Source organism: Lithobates pipiens, unplaced genomic scaffold (genome assembly GCF_037356315.1).
Source record: "Lithobates pipiens isolate NorthernLeopardFrog02 unplaced genomic scaffold, aLitPip1_a1.2 Scaffold_8, whole genome shotgun sequence".
NCBI lineage: Eukaryota > Metazoa > Chordata > Amphibia > Anura > Ranidae > Lithobates > Lithobates pipiens.
This window is the reverse complement of record NW_027507903.1, coordinates 502,750,684-502,772,831: the sequence shown is the minus strand read 5'-3', so window position 1 is coordinate 502,772,831 and position 22,148 is coordinate 502,750,684. Positions and strand designations below refer to the sequence as shown.

Below are 22,148 nucleotides of genomic sequence, written 5' to 3'. Positions count from 1 at the left end.
GATTGCAGCCGACCAGAACGTCCTCTTGGTTTTCATAAGAAACAGCAGGGACGTGCTACGTGCGCCACCTAGCGGACGGACGAACTCATGCAATAATCAAGTTACAGGGTAAGAAAGTTAGTAGCAGAAGGAGGAGGTTCAGGAAGAGGGGTAGGTAAGGATCCAGGAAGTGGGGCAATTAAGGATCCAGGAAGTGGGGCAGGTAAGGATCCAGGAAGTGGGGCAGGTAAGGATCTAGTAAGTAGGACGGAAGTGGCCTGATCCGGACGGAAGTGAGGCAGCAAGTGTGACAGATTCAGCGGTCCCCCTGTTGGTGATCACGTGTGTAGAAGAGATTGACCCCGGCAAGGTATGAGAAGGTTGTTGATGTCAGGTTTACTTCCCTCGATGTAATAGCTATCTTTTACATAAATACAGATGATATATAGGATGGGGGTGGGTAACATGCAACTATGAAGAAGGCATGCTGGGGCTTGTATTTCCCAGTACATTGTGACCTACAGCTTTTGCCTCCAAATTCCTGAGATTGGAAAGAGAGAGCACGTTTAGATCAAATATATTTATGTCACACCCATCCTCCCTCCCTCTGTACATGCAGTCCATGATCAGTTTGTAAACATGGCACTTTTGTAAGGGACTAGACTGAGGCTCCCTGTGTTGACAGGACCTCACAGACAAAAACCCACTGTTAGCAGAGCAAGGGGAGGGTTACATCGGCTGAAAATGTTTTTACTTTTGGCTGTGACTTCCTTTCCCAGTGACACCAGCTCCCTATTTCTTGTGGTGTCACAAGAGCAGGAAGTGAGGAGAAACCTCACCAATGTGGATCACCTGACAAAATGTTTATTATTTTTTTCACTTCGTCCAAACCTAAAGCGGTATTAAACCCAAAGGCAAACATTTATTATATTGCAGCTTACCAATTCTTAGATGTGATGGCTGCGTTTGTTTGCTTTTATTAGGCTTTCTTTCTTTTATTTTCACCTGCTGATCCTGGCAGTAAGTCTGTTGTTTTTCAACAGAGCAAGCTATCCTGCAAATTTAGCAGTTAGGGTGGTGAGACAAACCATTCACCATGGACGGGGATGCTTATGTAGCGGATGACATTTGGGATCACACGCTTTGTAAATTTAGTTTTTGACTTCAGGACAATAAAGGTTCTGAGGGTTAATTATTATAGGTAGGCCTAACACCAGTCTAGCCAGGCTGTGTTTAGAAGTTCTGCCTGGTCATGTGAGCGGTGAGGTGCAGATGACAGGCTAGAACCAAGTCTGGTTGGATGTTTTGGTATCGGCCCTCTCTGAGCCAATCGGCGGGAGTGCCGGGGCCCGCTGAGGAGTCTGGGAGGGGGTACTTAAGTGGGTATTGGTCACGTGTTCGGGGTTCCGGAGTTGTTTGTGAGACCCCTGTGGTCTGTTCTGGTTCCAGGACCGGGGTAGCCCGTGAGGGGTCATGGGTGTTCGACATCCCGCAACATGTTCATGTCAGTGGCCCCTGGTAGACCCGTCTGGTCTGGGTTGGGGATCCGTCCGTTCTCGAGTCTCGGAGCCGGCTGGTCCGAGGCGCTGTAACTGAGGGAGGATTCAAAGTGTCCGGGTGTGCTCTCAGCTTGGAGGGACACCACAGCTTGTGGAAGTGACAGGGGGAGGACTCTTTGGAGGAGGGCCGTAAAGTGGCACCCTGAGAAGTGCCTGGTTACTGAGTTGAGAAGTACATTGATGAGTTCACACTTTTCCAGTACCATAAAGGAAGCGGGAAACGTTCCAGGTACAGTTGGAAAAAGATTCCTGTATACTCTCAGTTGATTGTTCAAGTTTTGAGTCAACGTGCTGACTGCCATGATCTCTGGCTAGAGATCTGTTCAGCCTTGAAGTACCCAGCTGCGAGTGGCTACTCTCTGGGTGGAAATAGAGACTGTGTTAAACCTGCAGTTCAAGGTACCTGAGTTCTTCACCCGTGCCCTTTGTTCCCTAAAGAGACTGTGTTTGTGAAAGTTCTACTGCAAAGTAAACCTTTGAAAAAGGACTTCCTCTGTGTCAGTGTACAAGTCGTTGGGTATCAACCCTGGGAACCCCATAGACGCAGAGGAGCAGGCCAGGGGAAGGTAATCGGTAAGCCCATTCAGTCAAGGCCGCCCTGCAACGGGTTATGGCCGCTGCATGTGGGGGCTCGTAGTCTGGGATTTACTGTTACCTGTTTTTCGAACTGCGCCATTTTGGAAAGACTTTCACTGAGGTGCGTAAGCATGGGAGGAGCCTGTATCGAAAGCCCGCAAAAATCTACAGGAGCCAGCGCCCAGTGGGAGGAGTCTGAGCTGATCTTTTCTCCGCAAGGGGCACTGTGTGAGTGCATGTTGCGGAAGGAAGCGGTGAGGTTGTTTCTCAGAGCTTGGAGAAAGATCCTGAAGATGTTTCGACCTTTGCATGCACAGTCAGCACCTTTACCTAGGATGCCTTCGGAGAAGGGTCTGGCGAGTGTGCAGACATCGGGGATGGAGGTTATGGATACTGGCATCCGGTTCGCCCTGTGCAATGTAGGAGAGGTTGAGGCACTTGGGACATTATGTGGAAGGTTTGACGGTCTGGTCATGAATCCCAGACTGTTCTCAGGATGCCCCAAGTGCGGGAACTATGTGTTCCAGGTGGAGCAGCCTGTTGTCCCACCCCGGGCCTTTCGCTACAATTGGGCCACGTGTGTCGCCACCGAAGAAACTGTTAATGCGGCACCGTTGCCGTCTTTCGAGGGTCAGGCTACCATGAGTGACTTTACCCCTCCTGAAACCTAAGACCTTTGCTGAGGTTCTGGAGGAGGCTCCGCAGAAGAAGATTGCCGTTGCCACGTGGACCGTACAGGCGGAGGAAAGGATCAAGACGTCCCACCATTGTAGAGGCAGGCCTGCACTCCGAGGCCGGACATTTGGAAAAAAGTTTTTAAGTGCAAGCCTCGGGGCACCACCAGAGTCAGTATGGAAAACTACTTACCTGTTAGGGAGTCTTCGCCTAGCTCACCAGCGGAAACTGGCTCTGACGAGGGAGATGATTGGTAATTTGAGCCGAAACTCCCGTGAGTAAATAGTTTTAGACTTTTAAATCCTAAATGGACTGTTTGCCGGTGTATGACACTGCCCAGAATGATGGAGCCGCGAGGCCCCTGAGAATTTTGATTAAGCGGGCGGCAACAGAGTATGTACTTGATTTCTCCTGAGTTGGGTGAAGTCATGGACTTTGCAAAGGAGACATAAGGAAAATGTCAGGACCGCTTGAAGGTTTCAGAGTTCCCCTAAGAGATGTTGCCATATGAGAAATGCTAAATGGAAGAGGGCCTTTTCACAGGAGCTTTATGAAAGGTTTCAAGAGTGTTTACTACACTGGAGCTATGGTCGGCACATCTACAGTGACAAAATTATAATCTGCCGCCTGGAAAAGGAAAGAGCCATCTACTTCATTACTACTGTGGATGCTGAAGGTAAAGACCTGACTCTACCTGACCCAAGGTTCTATTGGTGAACTGTTTCTGGAGTAAAGTTTGAGAAAGTTTGCAGAAAGAAAAGGAGAAGAATTTCCTTGTGTCTTTAACTGTTTCCTAAGTGTTTCTGCAATACACAACAGGAATGCATGTCAAGTTCTTCAGCCTTTTTGGCCCAACGTGTTAATTTGTTAAAGGACTTGCAGTTGCAACAGCTCTGACCACTAGGTGGCGTGAGTTGGCAGGAAAAATAGTAATAGTGCGCAGAGACTTTTTTTCTTCCATTAACCACTTGACCACTGGGCACTTAAACACCCTTAATAACCAGACCAATTTTCAGCTTTCGGTGCTCTCACATTTTGAATGACAATTACTCAGTCATGCAACACTGGACCTATATGAAATTTTTGTCCTTTTTTTCACACAAATGGAGCTTTCTTTTGGTGGTATTTAATCACCGCTGGGTTTTTTATTTTTTGTGCTATAAAAGAAAAAATACAGAAAATTCTGTAAAAAAATGAATTTTTCTTCATTTCTGTTATAAAATTTAGCAGATTAGTAATTTTTCTTCATAAATTTTGGCCAAAATTTATACCACTACATATCTTTGGTAAAAATAAGTACAAATTGGTGGATATTATTTGGTCTTTGTGAAAGTCATAGAGTCCACAAGCTATGGCGCCAATATCTGAAAATTGATCACACCTGAAGTACTGACGGCCTATTTCAATTCTTGAGACCCTAACATGCCAGAAAAGTACAAATACCCCCCAAATGACCCCTTTTTGGAAAGAAGACATTCCAAGGTATTTAGTAAGAGGCATGATGAGTTTTTTCAAGTTGTCATTTTTTCCCGCAATTCTTTGCAAAATCAAGATTTTTTTTTTTTACTTTTTTTTTTTTTTTTTTCACAAAATTGTCATATTATCAGTTTATTTCTCACACAGCATATGCATACCACAAATTACACCCCAAAACACATTCTGCTATTACTCCCGTGTACGGCGATACCACATGTGTGAGACTTTTTTACACAGTGCGGCCACATACAGAGGCCCAACATGCAGGGAGCGCCATCAGGCGTTCTGGAGCACCCAGGACAATTCTGACATTTCTCTCCTACATGTAAAAATCATCATTTATTTGCTAGAAAATTACATTGAATCCCAAAACATTATATATGTTTTTTTAGCAAACACCCTGGAGAATACAATGGTGGTCGTTGCAACTTTTTATCTCGCACGGTATTTGCGCAGCAATTTTTCGAATGCTTTTTTTTGGAAAAAAAACTGTTTTGTGCTTAAAAAAAAAAAAACACAGTAAAGTTAGCCCAATTTTTGCATAATGTGAAAGATGAAGTTACACCGAGTAAATCGATACCTAACATGTCACTCTTCAAAATTGCACAGGCTCGTGGAATGGCGCCAAACTTCGCTACTTAAAAATCCCCATAGGCGACGATTTAATTTTTTTTTTTACTGGTTATATGTTTTGAGTTACAGAGGAGGTCTAGGGCTAGAATTATTGCTCTCGCTCCAACGTACGCAGCGATACCTCACATGTGTGGTTTGAACACCGTTTTTATATGTGGGCGGGACTTACGTATGCGTTCGCTTCTGCATGCGAGCACATGGGGACAGGGGCGCTTTAAAAAAAAAAAAAAAAATTTTTATTGTTCATTTTACTTTATTTATTTTAGTTTGACATTTTTTTCCCCAAAAATAAATTTTTTGATCACTTTTATTCCTATTACAAGGAATGTAAACATCCCTTGTAATAGGAATATGGCATGACAGGTCCTCTTTACAGTGAGATGTGGGGTCAATAAGACCCCGCATCTCACCTCTAAGCTGGGAAGCCTGAAAAAAAAAAAAAAAAAAAAGATTCTGGATTTGATAGTATTGGCGAGTCGGCAGAAGCACCGGAGGGCGGCGGGAGGGGGGGGGGGGGGTGTCTATGGCTGGGTATTGCAGGGTATCACCGACTATGGCTGGGTATATCAGAGTATGGCTGGGTATCTCAGAGTATGGCGTTGCAGAGTATTGCGTTGCAGAGCATTGCAGGATATTGGAGGGTGTTGCAGAGCATTGCAGAGTGTTGCACGGTATTGGCAGGTGTTGCAGAGCATTGCAGAGCGTTGCACGGTATTGGCGGGTGTTGCAGAGCATTGCAGGGTATTGGTGGGTGTTGCAGAGCATTGCAGAGTGTTGCAGGGTATTGGTGGGTGTTGCAGAGCATTGCAGAGTGTTGCAGGGTATTGGCGGGTGTTGCAGAGCGTTGCAGAGCATTGCAGGATATTGGCGGGTGTTGCAGAGCATTGCAGAGTGTTGCACGGTATTGGCGGGTATTGCAGAGTGTTGCAGGGTATTGGTGGGTGTTGCAGGGCATTGGTGGGTGTTGCAGGGCATTGGTGGGTGTTGCAGGGCATTGGTGGGTGTTGCAGGGCATTGCAGAGTGTTGCAGGGCATTGCAGAGTGTTGCAGGGCATTGCAGAGTGTTGCAGGGCATTGCAGAGTGTTGCAGGGCATTGCAGAGTGTTGCAGGGCATTGCAGAGTGTTGCAGGGCATTGCAGAGTGTTGCAGGGCATTGCAGAGTGTTGCAGGGCATTGCAGAGTGTTGCAGGGCATTGCAGAGTGTTGCAGGGCATTGCAGAGTAATGGCAGGGCATTGCAGAGTAATGGCAGGGCATTGCAGAGTAATGGCAGGGCATTGCAGAGTAATGGCAGGGCATTGCAGAGTAATGGCAGGGCATTGCAGAGTAATGGCAGGGCATTGCAGAGTAATGGCAGGGCATTGCAGAGTAATGGCAGGGCATTGCAGAGTAATGGCAGGGCATTGCAGAGTAATGGCAGGGCATTGCAGAGTAATGGCAGGGCATTGCAGAGTAATGGCAGGGCATTGCAGAGTAATGGCAGGGCATTGCAGAGTAATGGCAGGGCATTGCAGAGTAATGGCAGACTATTGCAGAGTAATGGCAGACTATTGCAGTGTAATGGCAGACTATTGCAGTGTAATGGCAGACTATTGCAGTGTAATGGCAGACTATTGCAGTGTAATGGCAGACTATTGCAGTGTAATGGCAGACTATTGCAGTGTAATGGCAGACTATTGCAGTGTAATGGCAGACTATTGCAGTGTAATGGCAGGGTATTGCAGGGTAATGGCAGGGTATTGCAGGGTAATGGCAGGGTATTGCAGAGTATTTGCAGGGAATTGAGGGGTTACTTTTCGGTGAGCAGCGATGTGGGCACTGCAGATGCAGCCCACATCGCTGCTGACACCGATCTCCTCCCCCTCCGCTGTTCCGATCGGTACAGAGAGGGGGAGGGAGGAACCGGCGTCATGTTATGTTATGGTTTGTTTACAAGTGATCACTCCGTCATTTGACGGAGCGATCACGTGGAAAATGGCCGCGAAAATGGCCGCGACGAGCGGCCGTTTACCGTGATCCGTGATGCGCCGGGTCCTGTGGACCCGGCGGTCACGGATGCTCTCGAGTGCGCGCGAGAGCAGAATTCTGGGAGGACGTCATATGACGGCCTCCCACAGTTAAGAAACCGCCCTAAAGCCGTCATTCGGCTATAGGGCGGTTATTAAGTGGTTAATGATTAGAATGTGTTAGAGAAGACATTTCATATGCTGTTGAAGGAGGAAATTCCGTTGTATACATGTCAGAATCTTGCCCTTCAAACTATAGGGTGTACAGTGTTGCCCTTTTGCATTATGTTTTCTTTTCCAGGATACATTGAGATCAGCTATCAGGATCATCAGAGGAGTCCGGGTGGAATAGATAGCTAGTTGGGTGGTGTGTATACAGCATTGATATGACATTGTGATAAGTGTTAAATGTTTGAACATGTTTCCTTTTCTTTCCCTTCCCCAACACCCAAAACAAGAACTCAGGTGCTGTTAGTTTTGTTACTGAATAGGATTTTTACTCCGGCCGTTACCCAGATGATGGGGACATCATCTAAATGGCTGGGGGGATGTGTAGCGGATGACATTTAAGATCAAATGTCACATGCTTTTGTAAATTTTAGTTTTTGACTTCAGGACAATAAAGGTTCTGAGGGTTAATTATTATAGGTAGGTAGGCCTAACACCAGTCTAGCCAGGCTGTGTTTAGAAGTTCTGCCTGGTCATGTGAGCGGTGAGGTGCAGATGAGAGGCTAGAACCAAGTCGTGTTGGATGTTTTGGTATCGGCCCTCTCTGAGCCAATCAACGGGAGCGCCGGGGCCCACTGAGGAGTCTGGGAGGAGGTACTTAAGAGGGTGTGGGTCACGTGTTCGGGGTTCCGGAGTTGTCCGTGAGACCCCTGTGGTCTGTTCTGGTTCCAGGACCGGGGTAGCCCCGGTCCGGGTCACAGGGTGTTCGACATCCCGTAACATGTTCCTGTCAGTGGCCCCGGTTGGAAAAAGGTTCCTGTATACTCAAAGTTGATTGTTCAAGTTTTGAGTCAACGTGCTGACTGCCATGATCTCTGGCTAGATATCTGTTCAGCTTTAAAGTGCCCAGCTGCGAGTGGCTACTCTCTGGGTGGAAATAGAGACTGTGTTAAACCTGCAGTTCAAGGTACCTGAGTTCTTCACCCGTGCCCTCTGTTCCCTAAAGAGACTGTGTTTGTGAAAGTTCTACTGCAAAATAAACCTTTGAAAAAGGACTTCCTCTGTGTCGGTGTACAAATCGCTGGGTATCAACCCTTGGAACCCCTAGATGTGGAGGAGCAGGCCAGGGGAAGGTAATCGGTAAGCCCATTCGGTCAAGGCCGCCCTGCAACGGGTTATGGCCGCTACACTTAAAATGACCAGCTTTTATTTATGTAAAACCTTTATCCTAAAGGGAAAGAAATGGTTGCTGTAACTGATTATAAAGTATGAGCTGGAGTTTGGCTTCAATTTGTTAGTGTATCTAAATTTGCTAGTACATTGAACACTCTCCTCTCCCAGACTGACAATGCTGCTGTCCAATGGTGCCCCCTGTGCTCCTTCATCCAGAATAGGGGGCACTCTAATGCAGGAAGTGTGTTTACTGGCTAGATCACCAGGTAAAAAAGCTTAGAAAAACAAAACTAATGCAGCCACCACATCTAATAATTGGTAAGCTGCAATATGACATTTTTGGTTTTGGGTTTACTACTGCTTTAAGCATTCCCTACTTCAACCAAAACTAGAGAAAATATGTATTGTACTTTATAAATTATTATATAGAGCACATGTATCACACTGCAAAAAAAAAAAATATATATATATATTAGGGATGCTTTTTTTTTTTTTTTTTTTTAAAGTACTCGCTGATACCGATACCTACTGCAACTGTTTTGTTTATACTTCAGCTGTCAGTAATAGTACAAAGCATTGAAAAGTCATTTAGAAATGAAATATATTGATTGTTTTTTAATTTTGCGCTTTTTTAACCACTTTCAGACCGGACCATTTTGCTGGTAAATGACCAGAGGTCTTTTTACACTTTGGCACTGCGCTGCTTTAACTGGTAATTGCGCGGTCATGCAATGTTGTACCCAAACAAAATTTGCGTCCTTTTCTTCCCACAAATAGAGCTTTCTTTTGATGGTATTTGATTGCCTCTGCGATTTTTATTTTTTGCGATATAAACGTAAAAAGACCGCAAATTTTGAAAAAAAATGATATTTTCTACTTTTTGTTATTAGAAAAATCCAATAAACTCAATTTTAGTCATACATTTAGGCCAAAATGTATTCAGCCACATGTCTGGTTAAAAAAAAGTCAATAATTGTATATTTATTGGTTTGCGCAAAAGTTGTCACATCTACAAACTAAGGTACGTTTTCTGGAATTTACGCAGCTTTTAGTTTACGACTGCCTATCTTATTTCTTGAGGTGCTAAAATGGCAGGGCAGTACAAAACCCCCCCAAATGACCCCATTTTGGAAAGTAGACCCCCTAAGGAAATTGATAAGAGGCATGTTGAGCCCATTGAATATTTTATTTTTTTGCCTCAAGCGATTGAATGACAAAAAAAAAAAATTTTTTTTTTTTTTACACAAAGTTGTCACTAAATGATATATTGCTCACACATGCTATGGGCGTATGTGAAATGAAACCCCAAAATAAATTCTGCTGCTTCTCCTGAGTACGGGGATACCACATATGTGGGACTTTTTGGGAGCCTAGCCGCGTACGGGGCCCCGAAAACCAAGCACCGCCTTCAGGCTTTCTAAGGGCGTAAATTTTTGAGTTCACTTCTCACTACCTATTACAGTTTTGAAGGCCATAAAATGCCAAGATGGCACAAAACCCCCACAAATGACCCCATTTTAGAAAGTAGACACCCCAAGCTATTTGCTGAGAGGCATGTTGAGTCCATGGAATATTTTATATTTTGCCACAAGTTGCGGGAAAATTACAAACTTTTTTTTTTTTTTTTTTTTTTTCACAAAGTTGTCACTAAATGATATATTGCTCATGCATGCCATGGGCATATGTGAAATGACACCCCAAAATAAATTCTGCTGCTTCTCCTGAGTACGGGGATACCACATATGTGGGACTTTTTGGGAGCCTAGCCGCGTACGGGGCCCCGAAAACCAAGCACCGCCTTCAGGCTTTCTAAGGGCGTTACAGTTTTGAAGGCCATAAAATGCCAAGATGGCACAAACCCCCCCCAAATGACCCCATTTTGGAAAGTAGACACCCCTAAATTTAGGGGTACACTAGTGAGACTAGGTAATAAATGGCGGGTGCCCTGAAACTATAAAAAAATAACTAACCAACCAGCGTCACCTGTAACAGTTATATGGTGATCACTGGTGAAAGGGTTAACTAGGGGCAATCAGGGGGCTTTATGCGGTAGTATATGGGGGTCCCTGGCGCTATAAAAAGCTGCGGCGAACCTAAATACCTACCTGCCTAACTAGCGTCACCTGTGACACTAATACAGCGATCAGAAAAACGATCGCTTATTAGGCTGGGTTCACACTGGAGCGATGCGGGAACGCCACGAATGCGCGGCGGGTTCCCGCATCGCATGCCTCCCGGCGGCAGTTCACACTGCCCTATGCGAACTGCTGGGAGTGTCAGTGAAATGTTAATGACACCCCCAGATCAGTTCGCATATCGCAGTGCGATCTGCAAACTTGGATCGCATGGTGTGAACACCCATGCGATCCGATTCTGCTGCGGACCAAAAAAAGGGTCCCGTGCGAGTTTGCGGCGGGTGCGACACGAATTCAGCCATACTATCTGTATAGCTGAACTCGAATCGCACAGAGATCGGATGTGATTTGCACTGCAGTGCGGTGCGAATCACATCCGTTCTCATAAACCGCTGCAATGTGAACCCAGCCTTAGTGACACTGGCGACGGGGGGTGATCACGGGGTTAAACCTTTATTGGGGGGGTTAGGGGGGTACCTTAGAACTAAAGGGGGCTAACCCTAACTGCCCTAACAGTTACCGTATATACTCGAGTATAAGCCGAGATTTTCAGCCTCTTTTTTTGAGGCTGAAAGTGCCCCCCTCGGCTTATACTCGAGTCATCGCTGTCTGCCCGCTCGATCAGCGTGTCGAGCAGACAGACAGCGGCCATTCTATAATTCAAAAGCCGCGCCTCCGGCTCCGCCTTCGCCTGTGATAGGCGGAACACTGAATTTCCCAGCAGCCTGTGTTCCGCCTATCACGGACATCGTATCATCCTCGTACTACGGACGAGGATGATACGATGTCCGTGATAGGCGGAACACAGGCTGCTGGGAAATTCAGTGTTCCGCCTATCACAGGCGAAGGCGGAGGCGCGGCTTTTGAATTTTACAATGGCCGCCGAGGCGCCGACGAAGAGGGCACGGGACGGAGGCAAGGCAAGGCACGGCACGGGACGGAGGCAAGGCAAGGCACGGGACGGAGGCAAGGCAAGGCACGGCACGGGACGGAGGCAAGGCACGGGACGGAGGCAAGGCACGGGACGGAGGCTCGGGACACAGGTAGGCTGGACACACACACACACACACACACACACACACACACACACACACACACACACACACACACACACACACACACACACACACACACACACACACACGGATGGATGGAGACACACACACACACACGGATGGATGGAGACACACACACACACACGGATGGATGGAGACACACACACACACAGGGATGGATGGAGACACACACACACACAGGGATGGATGGAGACACACACACACACACAGGGATGGATGGAGACACACACACACACAGGGATGGATGGATACACACACACACAGGGATGGATGGATGGATGGAGACACACACACACAGGGATGGATGGATGGAGACACACACACACAGGGATGGATGGATGGATGGACACACACACACACACACAGGGATGGATGGACGGACACACACACACACACACACACAGGGATGGATGGACGGACACACAGGGATGGACGGACACACAGGGATGGACGGACACACACACAGGGATGGACAGGCATGTCTCACCCTCGGCTTATACACGAGTCAATAAGTTTGCCAGTTTTTTTGGGGGTAAATTGGGGGCCTCGGCTTATATTCGGGTCGGCCTATACTCGAGTATATACGGTATTAGTCACAAATGACACCCGCCGGCTGATCAGGGGGTTAAACCTTTATTAGGTAATAAATGGCGGGTGCCCTGAAACTATAAAAAAATAACTAACCAACCAGCGTCACCTGTAACAGTTATATGGTGATCACTGGTGAAAGGGTTAACTAGGGGGCAATCAGGGGGCTTTATGCGGTAGTATATGGGGGTCCCTGGCGCTATAAAAAGCTGCGGCGAACCTAAATACCTACCTGCCTAACTAGCGTCACCTGTGACACTAATACGGCGATCAGAAAAATGATCGCTTATTAGGCTGGGTTCACAATGGAGCGATGCGGGAACGCCATGAATCCGCGGCGGGTTCCCGCATCGCATGCCTCCCGGCGGCAGTTCACACTGCCCTATGCGAACTGCTGGGAGTGTCAGTGAAATGTTACTGACACTCCCAGATCAGTTCGCATATCGCAGTGCGATCTGCAAACTCGGATCGCATGGTGTGAACACCCATGCGATCCGATTCTGCTGCGGGCCAAAAAAAGGGTCCCGTGCGAATTTGCGGCGGGTGTGGCGGGTGCGGCGAATGGCTGAACTCGAATCGCACAGAGATCGGATGTGATTTGCACTGCAGTGCGGTGCGAATCACATTCGTTCTCATAAACCGCTGCAATGTGAACCCAGCCTTAGTGACACTGGCGACGGGGGGTGATCACGGGGTTAAACCTTTATTGGGGGGGTTAGGGGGGTACATTAGAACTAAAGGGGGCTAACCCTAACTGCCCTAACATTTATTACAGTCACAAATGACACCAATGCAAAAAAAAAAAAAATGACATTGGTGTCACTGTGACTGGGGGGCAGGGGTAATTGGGGGGTAAAGGGGGGGTGTGAGTGTGCCTGGCATGTTCTACTGTGTGTGTAGAGTGTTGGTGCAACTCACCGATCCGCTCTCCTCCGTGTCGGAACGAAAAATATCGACACGGAGGAGAGAATACATCACTTCCTCTCCTGTGTTTACATTACAGGAGAGGAAGTGATGTCACGGGGGATTTCTATTCGTCGGGAGCGATCGCGAGGGGGTGGCCATGAATGAATGGCCGTCCTCTCGTCCGGGATCGCTCCCGAACGAATACCGACCGCCGCAGGCACCGGGCGGGGGCCCGATCGGGCCCCCGACCCGCGGGAGGCAAGGGACGTACATGTAAGCCCTTATGCCTGCCCGTGCCATTCTGCCGACGTACATCGGCGTGCGGCGGTCGGCAACTGGTTAATGTGAGATGTGTAAATATATGTTAATATGTATGTATTCACTAACAAAGCAAACAAAAAGGTTTTAATTTTTTATCGTTCATAAAATAGACATGAACAAAAAAAAAAGAAAGCAGGAAAATAATAATTAAATGGAGGAGAATAGGGAGTTAATTAAGGCTGATTAGAGTAAAATAAGGGTTAATAAGGGGTTAAACAGAGGAACATTTGTTCATCCCCACTGACGGTTCAAGCCTGAAAGTATAGTTTTCAGGTATTGGAGCATTTGCACGAGTACCGATACTAGTATTGGTGCAACCTATATATCTTGTATAGATACGTTACACACAAAGTGATATATTTCAAGCATTTATTTATTTTATTTTTTTTTCATTTTGATTATAGGTTCTAATGAAAATCTGAAATTCATTATCTCAGAAAATTAGAATATTACATAAGACCAATAAAAAAATAAAAGATTTTTAATATAGAAATGTTGGCTTACTGAAAAGTATGTCCATGTACAGTGTAGTATGCACTCAATACTGGGGCTCCTTTTGCATGAATTACCGCATCAATGTGGCATGGAGGCGATCAGCCTGTGGCACTGCTGAGGTGTTCTAGAAGCCCAGGTTTCTTTGATAGCAATTGTTGAGTCTGGTGTCTCATCTTCCACTTGACAATACCCCACAGATTCTTTATGGGGTTTAGGTCAGGTAAATTTACTGGCCAATCAAGCGCAGTGATACCATGATCATTATACCAGGTATTGGTAGTTTTGGCAGCGTGTGGGCAGGAGCTAAGTCCTGCTGGAAAACATTATCAGCATCTCCATAAAGCTGGTCAACAGAGGGAAGCATGAAGTGCTCTAGAGTTTCTTGGTAGAGGGCTACCCACTTCTCCTTTAATAACTAATTCTGACAAAACCCCTTTCTATTTCTAGGTCTTGACATTTCTTTGGTGTGGTTAGCGTCGGTCAGCACAGATGTTTCGCAAAGCGGCAGTGCAGGTAAGACCACCTTTTATGTGCTCCTGCTAAACACAAAATGACCCAGTGCACCCAGACTGATGGATAAAAAAGGATGTCCTGTCCCGTGACTCAAAGCTTAGGCTTTTGGTCAGGTGATACTTGCCGGAGGGAAGGATCAGCCAATCTAAACTCCAGTCCTACTGTCCTACAGAGATCCTATGACCAAATGCCTAAACAGCAATGGAAAAGTAGTCTGTTCCCAGAATGCTATGCAAGCTTTTTCTCTTGTGCTGTCAATTTGTAGCATATAATTAGGAAATTGGACACAGAATATTGAATTCTCCTTTCACGTTGCTTCTGTGTCTGGTTTTTGTTGTCAGGTGTTACGACAGTCTGCAAGATTTCAATCCACTGATGCGGGTGTCTTGGAGAGGTGTAAGTATTTTAAATCCAGGAATTTACTTATGAATTTGCATCTAGTAACTACTTACGAGCAGTTGTACGCATATACTGTATATAGCAGCACATTGTGGACTTATGCAGTGCTGCCACTACTGTCTTTTTCCTAATGTTTGTGTTACAGAGTGCTTGAAAAATAATGATCGCTTTAATATTGCATGACAATAAACCTATCCAATGCATTTCTACAAATTTGTTCGTTCTTCAGGGTTTGATCATGTCGGATCTGTTGGTCATGGGCGCTGCTGTCTTTTTCCTAATACAATGTTGGTGTTCCAGAGTGTCTGCTATGCCTGCAGTGGCCAGTCAGATGACTCATTTATTTCCCAAATCAGTTGCTTGAATGGAGCTTTATATGCAGATGTCAAACTAGACCCCAACCATGGATGCTCAACCTTTGGCCCTCCAGCTGTTGCCGAACTACAATTCCCATCATTCCTTTGTCTTTGGGAGTGATACTTGTAACTACCCGCTTTGCAATGCCTCATGGGACTTGTAGCTCCACAATAGCTGGAGGGCCACAGGTTGAGCAATTTATTCTACGTAGACTAGATAAGGTGATTCTGCAAGATCATACTAGAAAGGCAGTTTCCAGTTAGTTTTTCTAGGCCAAACGTAAAATTTTAATTTTAATTCCTTGGAAATGTGAGGCTCCTCCAACTCCCCTTTAATACATCCTACTGTCTGCTATCTCCTGTACAGTTTCCATACTGTTGTAAATTGCTCACTCTGTGTATTAATGTAAATAACGCAACTTCCGCAACACCCCTCCGCTTCTTTGCAATGCTAGTATGCAGAAACAAATGCCGCATACACACGGTCGGAAAAAGCTCTCATGGTTTTCCCGATGGCATTCCGACGGGATTTTGCTCAAGCTGTTTTGCATACACACGGTCACACCAAATTCCGACCGCCAAGAGCGCGGTGACGTACAACACATACGACGGGACTAGAAAAGGGAAGTTCAATACCCAGTGGCCAATGGCTTCCATCTCGTAGTTGAATCTGAGCATGCGTGAGTTCTTGCACTTCAGAATTGTATATGTATATACACGATCGGAAGTTTTTTTCAGCAGGAAAATTGAGAAAATGCTCTCAAATTTTTGCTGGCGGGAATTCGGATAGTTAAATTCTAATGGAGCATATACACGGTCGCATTTTCAGATGAAAAGCTCTCATCGGTCTTTTGCTGGCCAAAATTACGATTGTGTGTACGCGGCATAAGACCAAATGTCCCTGCCTAAGAAGTATGCTCATTGACCGATACACGCTGTGAATCATTCTTCTTGTTATTGAATCTATACTTTGGATTTGTTTATTGTTAAATAAAAAACAAAAAAAAAAATTATTTAAAAAAAGTGAATTCTGTGGCTATTCAGTGTGACGGGGCGTGTAAATCGCCATAATAATAAAGGTGCATCTCTGCGCTGTGGTGACACAGAGAAATAATATACCAAACTTATAAATAATCACAAGAAAAAATGTGTAGCCCCAAAAGTAAATGACCAGCAATGAAATGTGAATACTGTGTTATAAATGGACAGCACATCAAGTATGAAGTACAAAAAAGTGCTTAAGTGACAAAAATATAAATCCAATCTTAAATGAAAATCAACAATAAAAAAAAATGATATAGTGAAAAATATAGATTTAAATGCACAGTCCCATGATAGGATCAGCAATATAAACTTATTGGTGAAAGCACAAGGTTCAATGAAAAGATGTGCACAAAAAATTGGCGGTGACTTGAAAAGTGAAAAGGTGATCCTGTACAATGCTCCAGAATCATTCACCGCACCCCTGTGAAATGGACACTCACTGGAAAAGCTGGCTGTCGGTACAGCAGCAAACAGTGTAGATCTGCCATCTGTTGTTGAGGAGGCTGTTCAGCAACTCGCACCATCCAGATGTAGCTATATTAAATCTCACCGGGAGCCAGATGAAGTCTCCATAGTGTAGTATTTATTGGATTTGTATTTTAAAAGGAAAAATAAAATTAATTATAAAAACATATAACAATAGGTGCCACTGCCATCCTGGTTTCGGACAGTGGCCTGGTTTTCCATATTTATTCATAGGATTCAAATTCAGAGCACCTTCTGTTATCTCTCCTCTGCCGTGTACAGTGACTGTCTGTTCACCAGAATACAATTGACAAGGCTATAGCTAACTAGTTTGTCCACTCGTGAAAAAAGTGAGGACAGAGCTGCACCTGACAGGAACAGAGTCGGGGGGGGGGGGGGTAGAAGTAATTGTTATAGCCCAACTCTGTGCTCCCTCTCTAGCAAGTGATCAGTCCACCTAACCCCCCAATGGATATGTTATTCTGTTTTTCCTAAATCATCTTCCAGGACTGCACATGAGAGTGTGGTTCCGTCTAAAATTGGAGACACAAGGCTTACAGACCGTAAAAGAGCAAACTCAGACTCCCCACTTCTGTTCTTTGTGTTTCCCTAGGCCTGGCAGAAAGAACATTGATTTTGCAATCCCACATTATCCAGCTTACATTCTACCCCAGGCACAGTGGACCTGGCTGGCTTGGATAGGTTGGACTGGGAAGCAGAGGTCTTTGAAGATTTATAATCCACACCTCTGCTCGCCACCTTTGGCTGTTGTCTGGCTGTGTCCCAAGTAGCTGTCTTTTTTTTTTTTTTTTTAATGGTTCTCTTTCATTATTATTTTTCAGCCTTGAACAAGGTGCAGGTTCTGGGCCGTGTCGGCCAGGACCCAGTAATGAGGCAGTCGGATAGCAAGAACCCCGTTACCATATTCTCTGTGGCTACTAATGAGATGTGGCGGACAGGTGAAGCAGAGTTGTACAATACAGGTGAGTACGCTCCTGTTTGAATAATGCAGATTGATTCTAAATGCATTCTTTGCTTTACAGAGGACCAATCAGATTATAAATACTCGTAAAGAACACAACAAAGGGCACTACATTCTCAGTCTGGCTTTTGTTCTGGTGTCCTTTTGCCTACCAGGGGCTGTAAACTCCCAGCCTCATGTATACACATAAGGACAACATATGAATTGTCTTCTTCATATTTCATCGGGGAGGTGACCACCCTGGCAGCGCAGTGCTCACTTTTTTTATTTATTTTTTTGGGAATCCGTTGACTCTTTTTGCTGTTCATGCTGTAACAACCGATAACAAAGAATTTACTCAACCATTTTCAGAATACCTTCTATAAGTTGATTGCGTCATAAAACAGGTTTAAGTCACATCTTTACAACAGTTTTAATGGTGCAGCTGGTGGTTTGCCTCAATTTTTTTTTTTTTTTTTGTGAGTAGTTTTCCATGCAGCCAGTCACAAACCAGAGAGAACATGGAGTTCCCTATGTGAATTTGTGAACATAGTTGTCAAGGGGCAACTTTCTGCTTAAAACCAGATAAGTTTCCTAAAGGCTTGAAGCTCTCTTTAATGCATATTTCATATGCTTAGTGCTGCTAGGGCACATATTTGTCGATGAGGTGAAACTTGCATCCTTCTCTACAGGTGGAGGAGACATCAACCAGAAGACAACTTGGCACAGGATATCTGTCTTTCGGCCTGGCCTTCGGGATGTAGCCTATCAGTACCTCAAGAAAGGGTAAGCTTGTGTGTTGGAATTGGCTATTTGACTTTTGGACTGTAGAGTGGTTTATGCCAGGGCAAATGGAAGAGGAACGGCACTTTCTAAGTGCAGTAAAACGGTACATTTTAATAAAATTTTAAAAATCAATACACTCACAAAAGTGGTTCATAGATGGGCATTTTTACCAAAAAAAAAAAATTCTATGAACCACTTTTGCGAGTGTATTGATTTTTAAAATTTTATTAAAATGTACCATTTTACTGCACTTAGAAGGCGCCGTTCCTCTTCCATTTGTCTTTTTCAGAGCACTTTTTACATTTCTACTCGGAACTGGCAGCTCCCTATGGACCGTTTCTTTTTAATTATTTTAACTATTTTACCTTATACTTTATGGACATTACTGACTGTAACAGCCCATTGTGGTCATTAATACTATTTATACTCTGTTCATTCCCATTCAACACTATATGAGTTTACTAGTCATATTCAGAGTGTGCCGTATTATCTTTTGTTTTTTATGCCAGGGCAAGTCAGAGTTTTTCCATTTTTGCCTCCCCAATTTAATTTTGGCTGATGCCTAAGCTACACTTTATAGGCAAAAGTTTTTGGGCAAACGACCACCTGAGCTCTATCCATTCTAAGACAAGTGTGCTACTGGAAGGATCACCAGGTGAAACTAAAGCTTGTAAAAAATAAATATAGTTCAGCCACCACATCTAAGGACTGCTGCGTTGCAATATATTACATTTTTGTCCTTTGCTTAGATATACTTTTAACTTTTTTTTTTTTTTTTTCTCCTGTAAATAAAACGCCAGCAAAAGTCAATCAAAGTTGTTTACAGAAAACATTTGATCATCCTGTCAGCCCTGGGATGTTAATAATGTGAGAAAAATGAATTACTTTTGGTTTAATTCCTTGTTCCCTCCTATAAGTGCTCGGGTGTTCGTGGAAGGCAAGCTCGATTATGGAGAATACACAGACAAGAACAATGTGCGCAGACAGGCCACCACCATCATAGCAGGTAAGGAGATCCTGGGAAATCACTAGGGTTGAAAACTTCTGGTTTTCATAACAAATCCTGTGTACAAGGTGAGGAAAGTTCATGGACACCATGACAGGCAGACACTTGTACAGATCAGTTACCAGCTGGATATTTAGAATGTGGAGCAGCAGGTAAAAAACTGCACTCTCCAGTTTTACTAAAACTGGAGAGTGCAACATCTGGTGCAGCTGTGCATGGTAGCCAATCTGCTTCTAACTTCAGCTTGTTCAATTAAGCTTTGGAAAAAAAAAAAAAAACCTGGAAGCAGATTTGTTTCTATGCAGAGATGCACTTGATTTTGTACTCCCTGGTTTTAGTAAATCAACCCCACTGGTTGATGTGGAGGAACTTGAGTGGCCTGTACAACTCTACTGAACACCTTTGTGATGAAATGGGATACCAGTTGTGAGCCAGATCTTCTCATTCAACATCAGTACCTAACCTAACAAGTGCTCTTTTGGCACAAATGCCTACAGACGCACTCCAAAAACGCACAAAAAGCCTTTTTAGAGGACGGCTGTTATAACTGTGAAAGAGGGCTAACTGCATGGTTTTAGACTGGAATGTCCAACAAGTTATGTGTGATGATCAGGCGTTTGCAAACCGGTGACCATATATGTCCATACCATGGAAACCATTATGTTGGATCAGATTGAAGGTTCAAATAGTTACAAATTTGTTGTGGCTTCAGTCTGAGTTTTGGTGCGAAGAAACAAAGTGTATATATGTCTGTGTCAGTGTGACTATTGTTTGTTAGCGTCTTCAGATATTGCACTGCCAGCAGGGAGCAAAATAACACAAAAATATATTCATTATTCTCACCTGTCACGGTATGGTTTCAGCTATTGTGCGAAGCTGCTGGGGAAAATAATCATGAATAGTTTGCTAAAATAATATGGTGCATTTGGAAGGACTCAGACATCAAAGAAATTAACAGACAGATTTTAGCCCTTCCCTACTTTGTCAAAAACTAAAACTAAACATTTTGGCAATATATACTCTATTTTTTTTTTTTTTTTAATGGAGCGAAGGAAATGCAAAAAATTTTAATCCAGGTTATATTGCAGGTAGTATTGCAGCTATGTTAAAGTGACAGTCAATTCGGTTTACGTTAAAGCCCAACTCCAGGCTGCTGTTAAACTTTTTAAACTTACCCATGTAGTGCGCACTTGCAGAAACCCCTCCCCCCCCCACCCCACCTGCAAAATTCTCATTAGGCTAAGATGGGAAGAAGTACAGTTACTTACCTTATTCTTTGCTCCCCAGAACTCTCCAATGATGTCTGTGGGTTTTACTGTGGGTGGGCCCTCCGCATCTCTCCATAGATTGCAGGACTGCCGGTCCTGCATTGTGTAATGAGAGATAGCTGTGACTGGCCAGGCAGTGAAGTGGAGCAGCTTCAAGTGACCAGCCACATGGAGAAGAGAGAGCCTGCCGGAGTGAAGAATAAGGTAAGTATTTGTACGTATTTTTTCCCCCCTAGCCAAATGAACTTTTAGCCTTATGCACTGTGAGAGAGAGGATGGACCCCACTGTATGGGTAAGGTTATGAGCAGTATTGGTTTTGGCTTTAAAGAAAACCACAGACAACATTTTTTTGACAGAGTGGGAAAGGGTAACAACATCTGTTGGATTATTCTTGCTGCCTGTTGGGTGAGGCCGCGTACACACGGGCGGACTGTTCGCCCAACCTTGTCCGCTGAACAGTGTTTGGGCGGACAGTCCGCTCGTGTGTGGGGCTTCAGCGGACAGTTTCAGCGGACAGTTGGACGAACAAGGTCTTACGGAAATTCCGAAAAACTGTCCGCTGAAACAAGGTTTCAGCGGACTGTTCGCTCGTGTGTAGGCTTGTTCGGCCAACTAAGTCTCGCGCATGCTCAGAAAGGATTTCCACGTCGGAAGGTTGCATTGCAGTGTATTGGACGTCGAAATTTTCGATCCGTCGTGCGTGCCGAAACGTCATCGCGCACGGTTTCAGCAAACTGTTCGTCCGTCGTGTGTGGCCATGTCCGTCCATGCTAAGTTTGAGCGGACTGTTTGCCGAAACTGTTGGACGGACAAAGTTGGGCGAACAGTCCGCGCGTGTGTACGCGGCCTAAGACTTCTTATCCCTGTAACATCAGGATTGAAAGTGAGGGAGGAAATCCAAAGGTTATCAGAATAGAAGGACATCGCATATCTCCCCATGGGGACCCAATGGTTGTCCCTAAATCAAGAAGTAATAATGAAACTCTCCCATAGAAAATAACAGTATATATAATAAATTACAACAGAGGCCATGAAAAAGTTAAAGGTTATGTATAGTGGCATTACATATTTTTTCACATGTTTTCATCTGTCTCCTTACCTCCTTTGTTAATTTTGTAGACAAAAATGACTAAAACATTTAGTTGACTAAAATACGACTAAAACTAAAATGCATTTTAGTCAAAAGATAAGATTAAAACTAAATTGAAATTTGACTTCAAAATTAACACTGGCCTTTAGTGCATGTTCATATCTCAGTACCTTAAATAATAATAACATATGAGATTTTTCACTCCAGCGGTATATAATAAGTTTGTAAATTGTAGAGAAATGTTAACTAATACATTACAATTGAATTACACCCATTCGATTTAGAGACAACTAAAATTAGTTTTAGTCTACTAAAATGTACTGGAGATTTTAGTCTACTAAAATTTACTGGAGATTTAGTTGACTAAATACAAATAAAACTAAAACAATTGCAGAAGACTAAAATGGGACTAAAACTAAAATGCAATTTTTGCTGCCAAAATTAACCCTGGTCACAAGACTGCCCTAACTGCTGATGAAAAAAGGTATTTAGC

General features: G+C 44.4%; 1 protein-coding gene across 2 annotated transcripts in view; it reads left to right on the top strand.

Annotated features, from left to right (window-relative positions):
• The first annotated feature begins 203 nt into the window (after positions 1-203).
• The window catches only part of LOC143960537 (single-stranded DNA-binding protein 1-A, mitochondrial-like), a 47,260-nt gene continuing 25,315 nt past the window's right edge, over positions 204-22,148 (top strand). Inside the window, exons 1-6 of one of the 2 annotated variants that reach the window (XM_077469240.1) lie at positions 204-349; positions 14,214-14,279; positions 14,621-14,675; positions 17,386-17,526; positions 18,197-18,290; positions 19,208-19,296. In XM_077469240.1, coding sequence (XP_077325366.1) covers positions 14,256-14,279; positions 14,621-14,675; positions 17,386-17,526; positions 18,197-18,290; positions 19,208-19,296 — 403 coding nt within the window. In that variant the 5' untranslated portion in view covers positions 204-349; positions 14,214-14,255. Of the gene's footprint in view, positions 360-14,213; positions 14,280-14,620; positions 14,676-17,385; positions 17,527-18,196; positions 18,291-19,207; positions 19,297-22,148 lie in introns of both variants that reach the window. The other variant, XM_077469241.1, reaches the window with a different exon arrangement.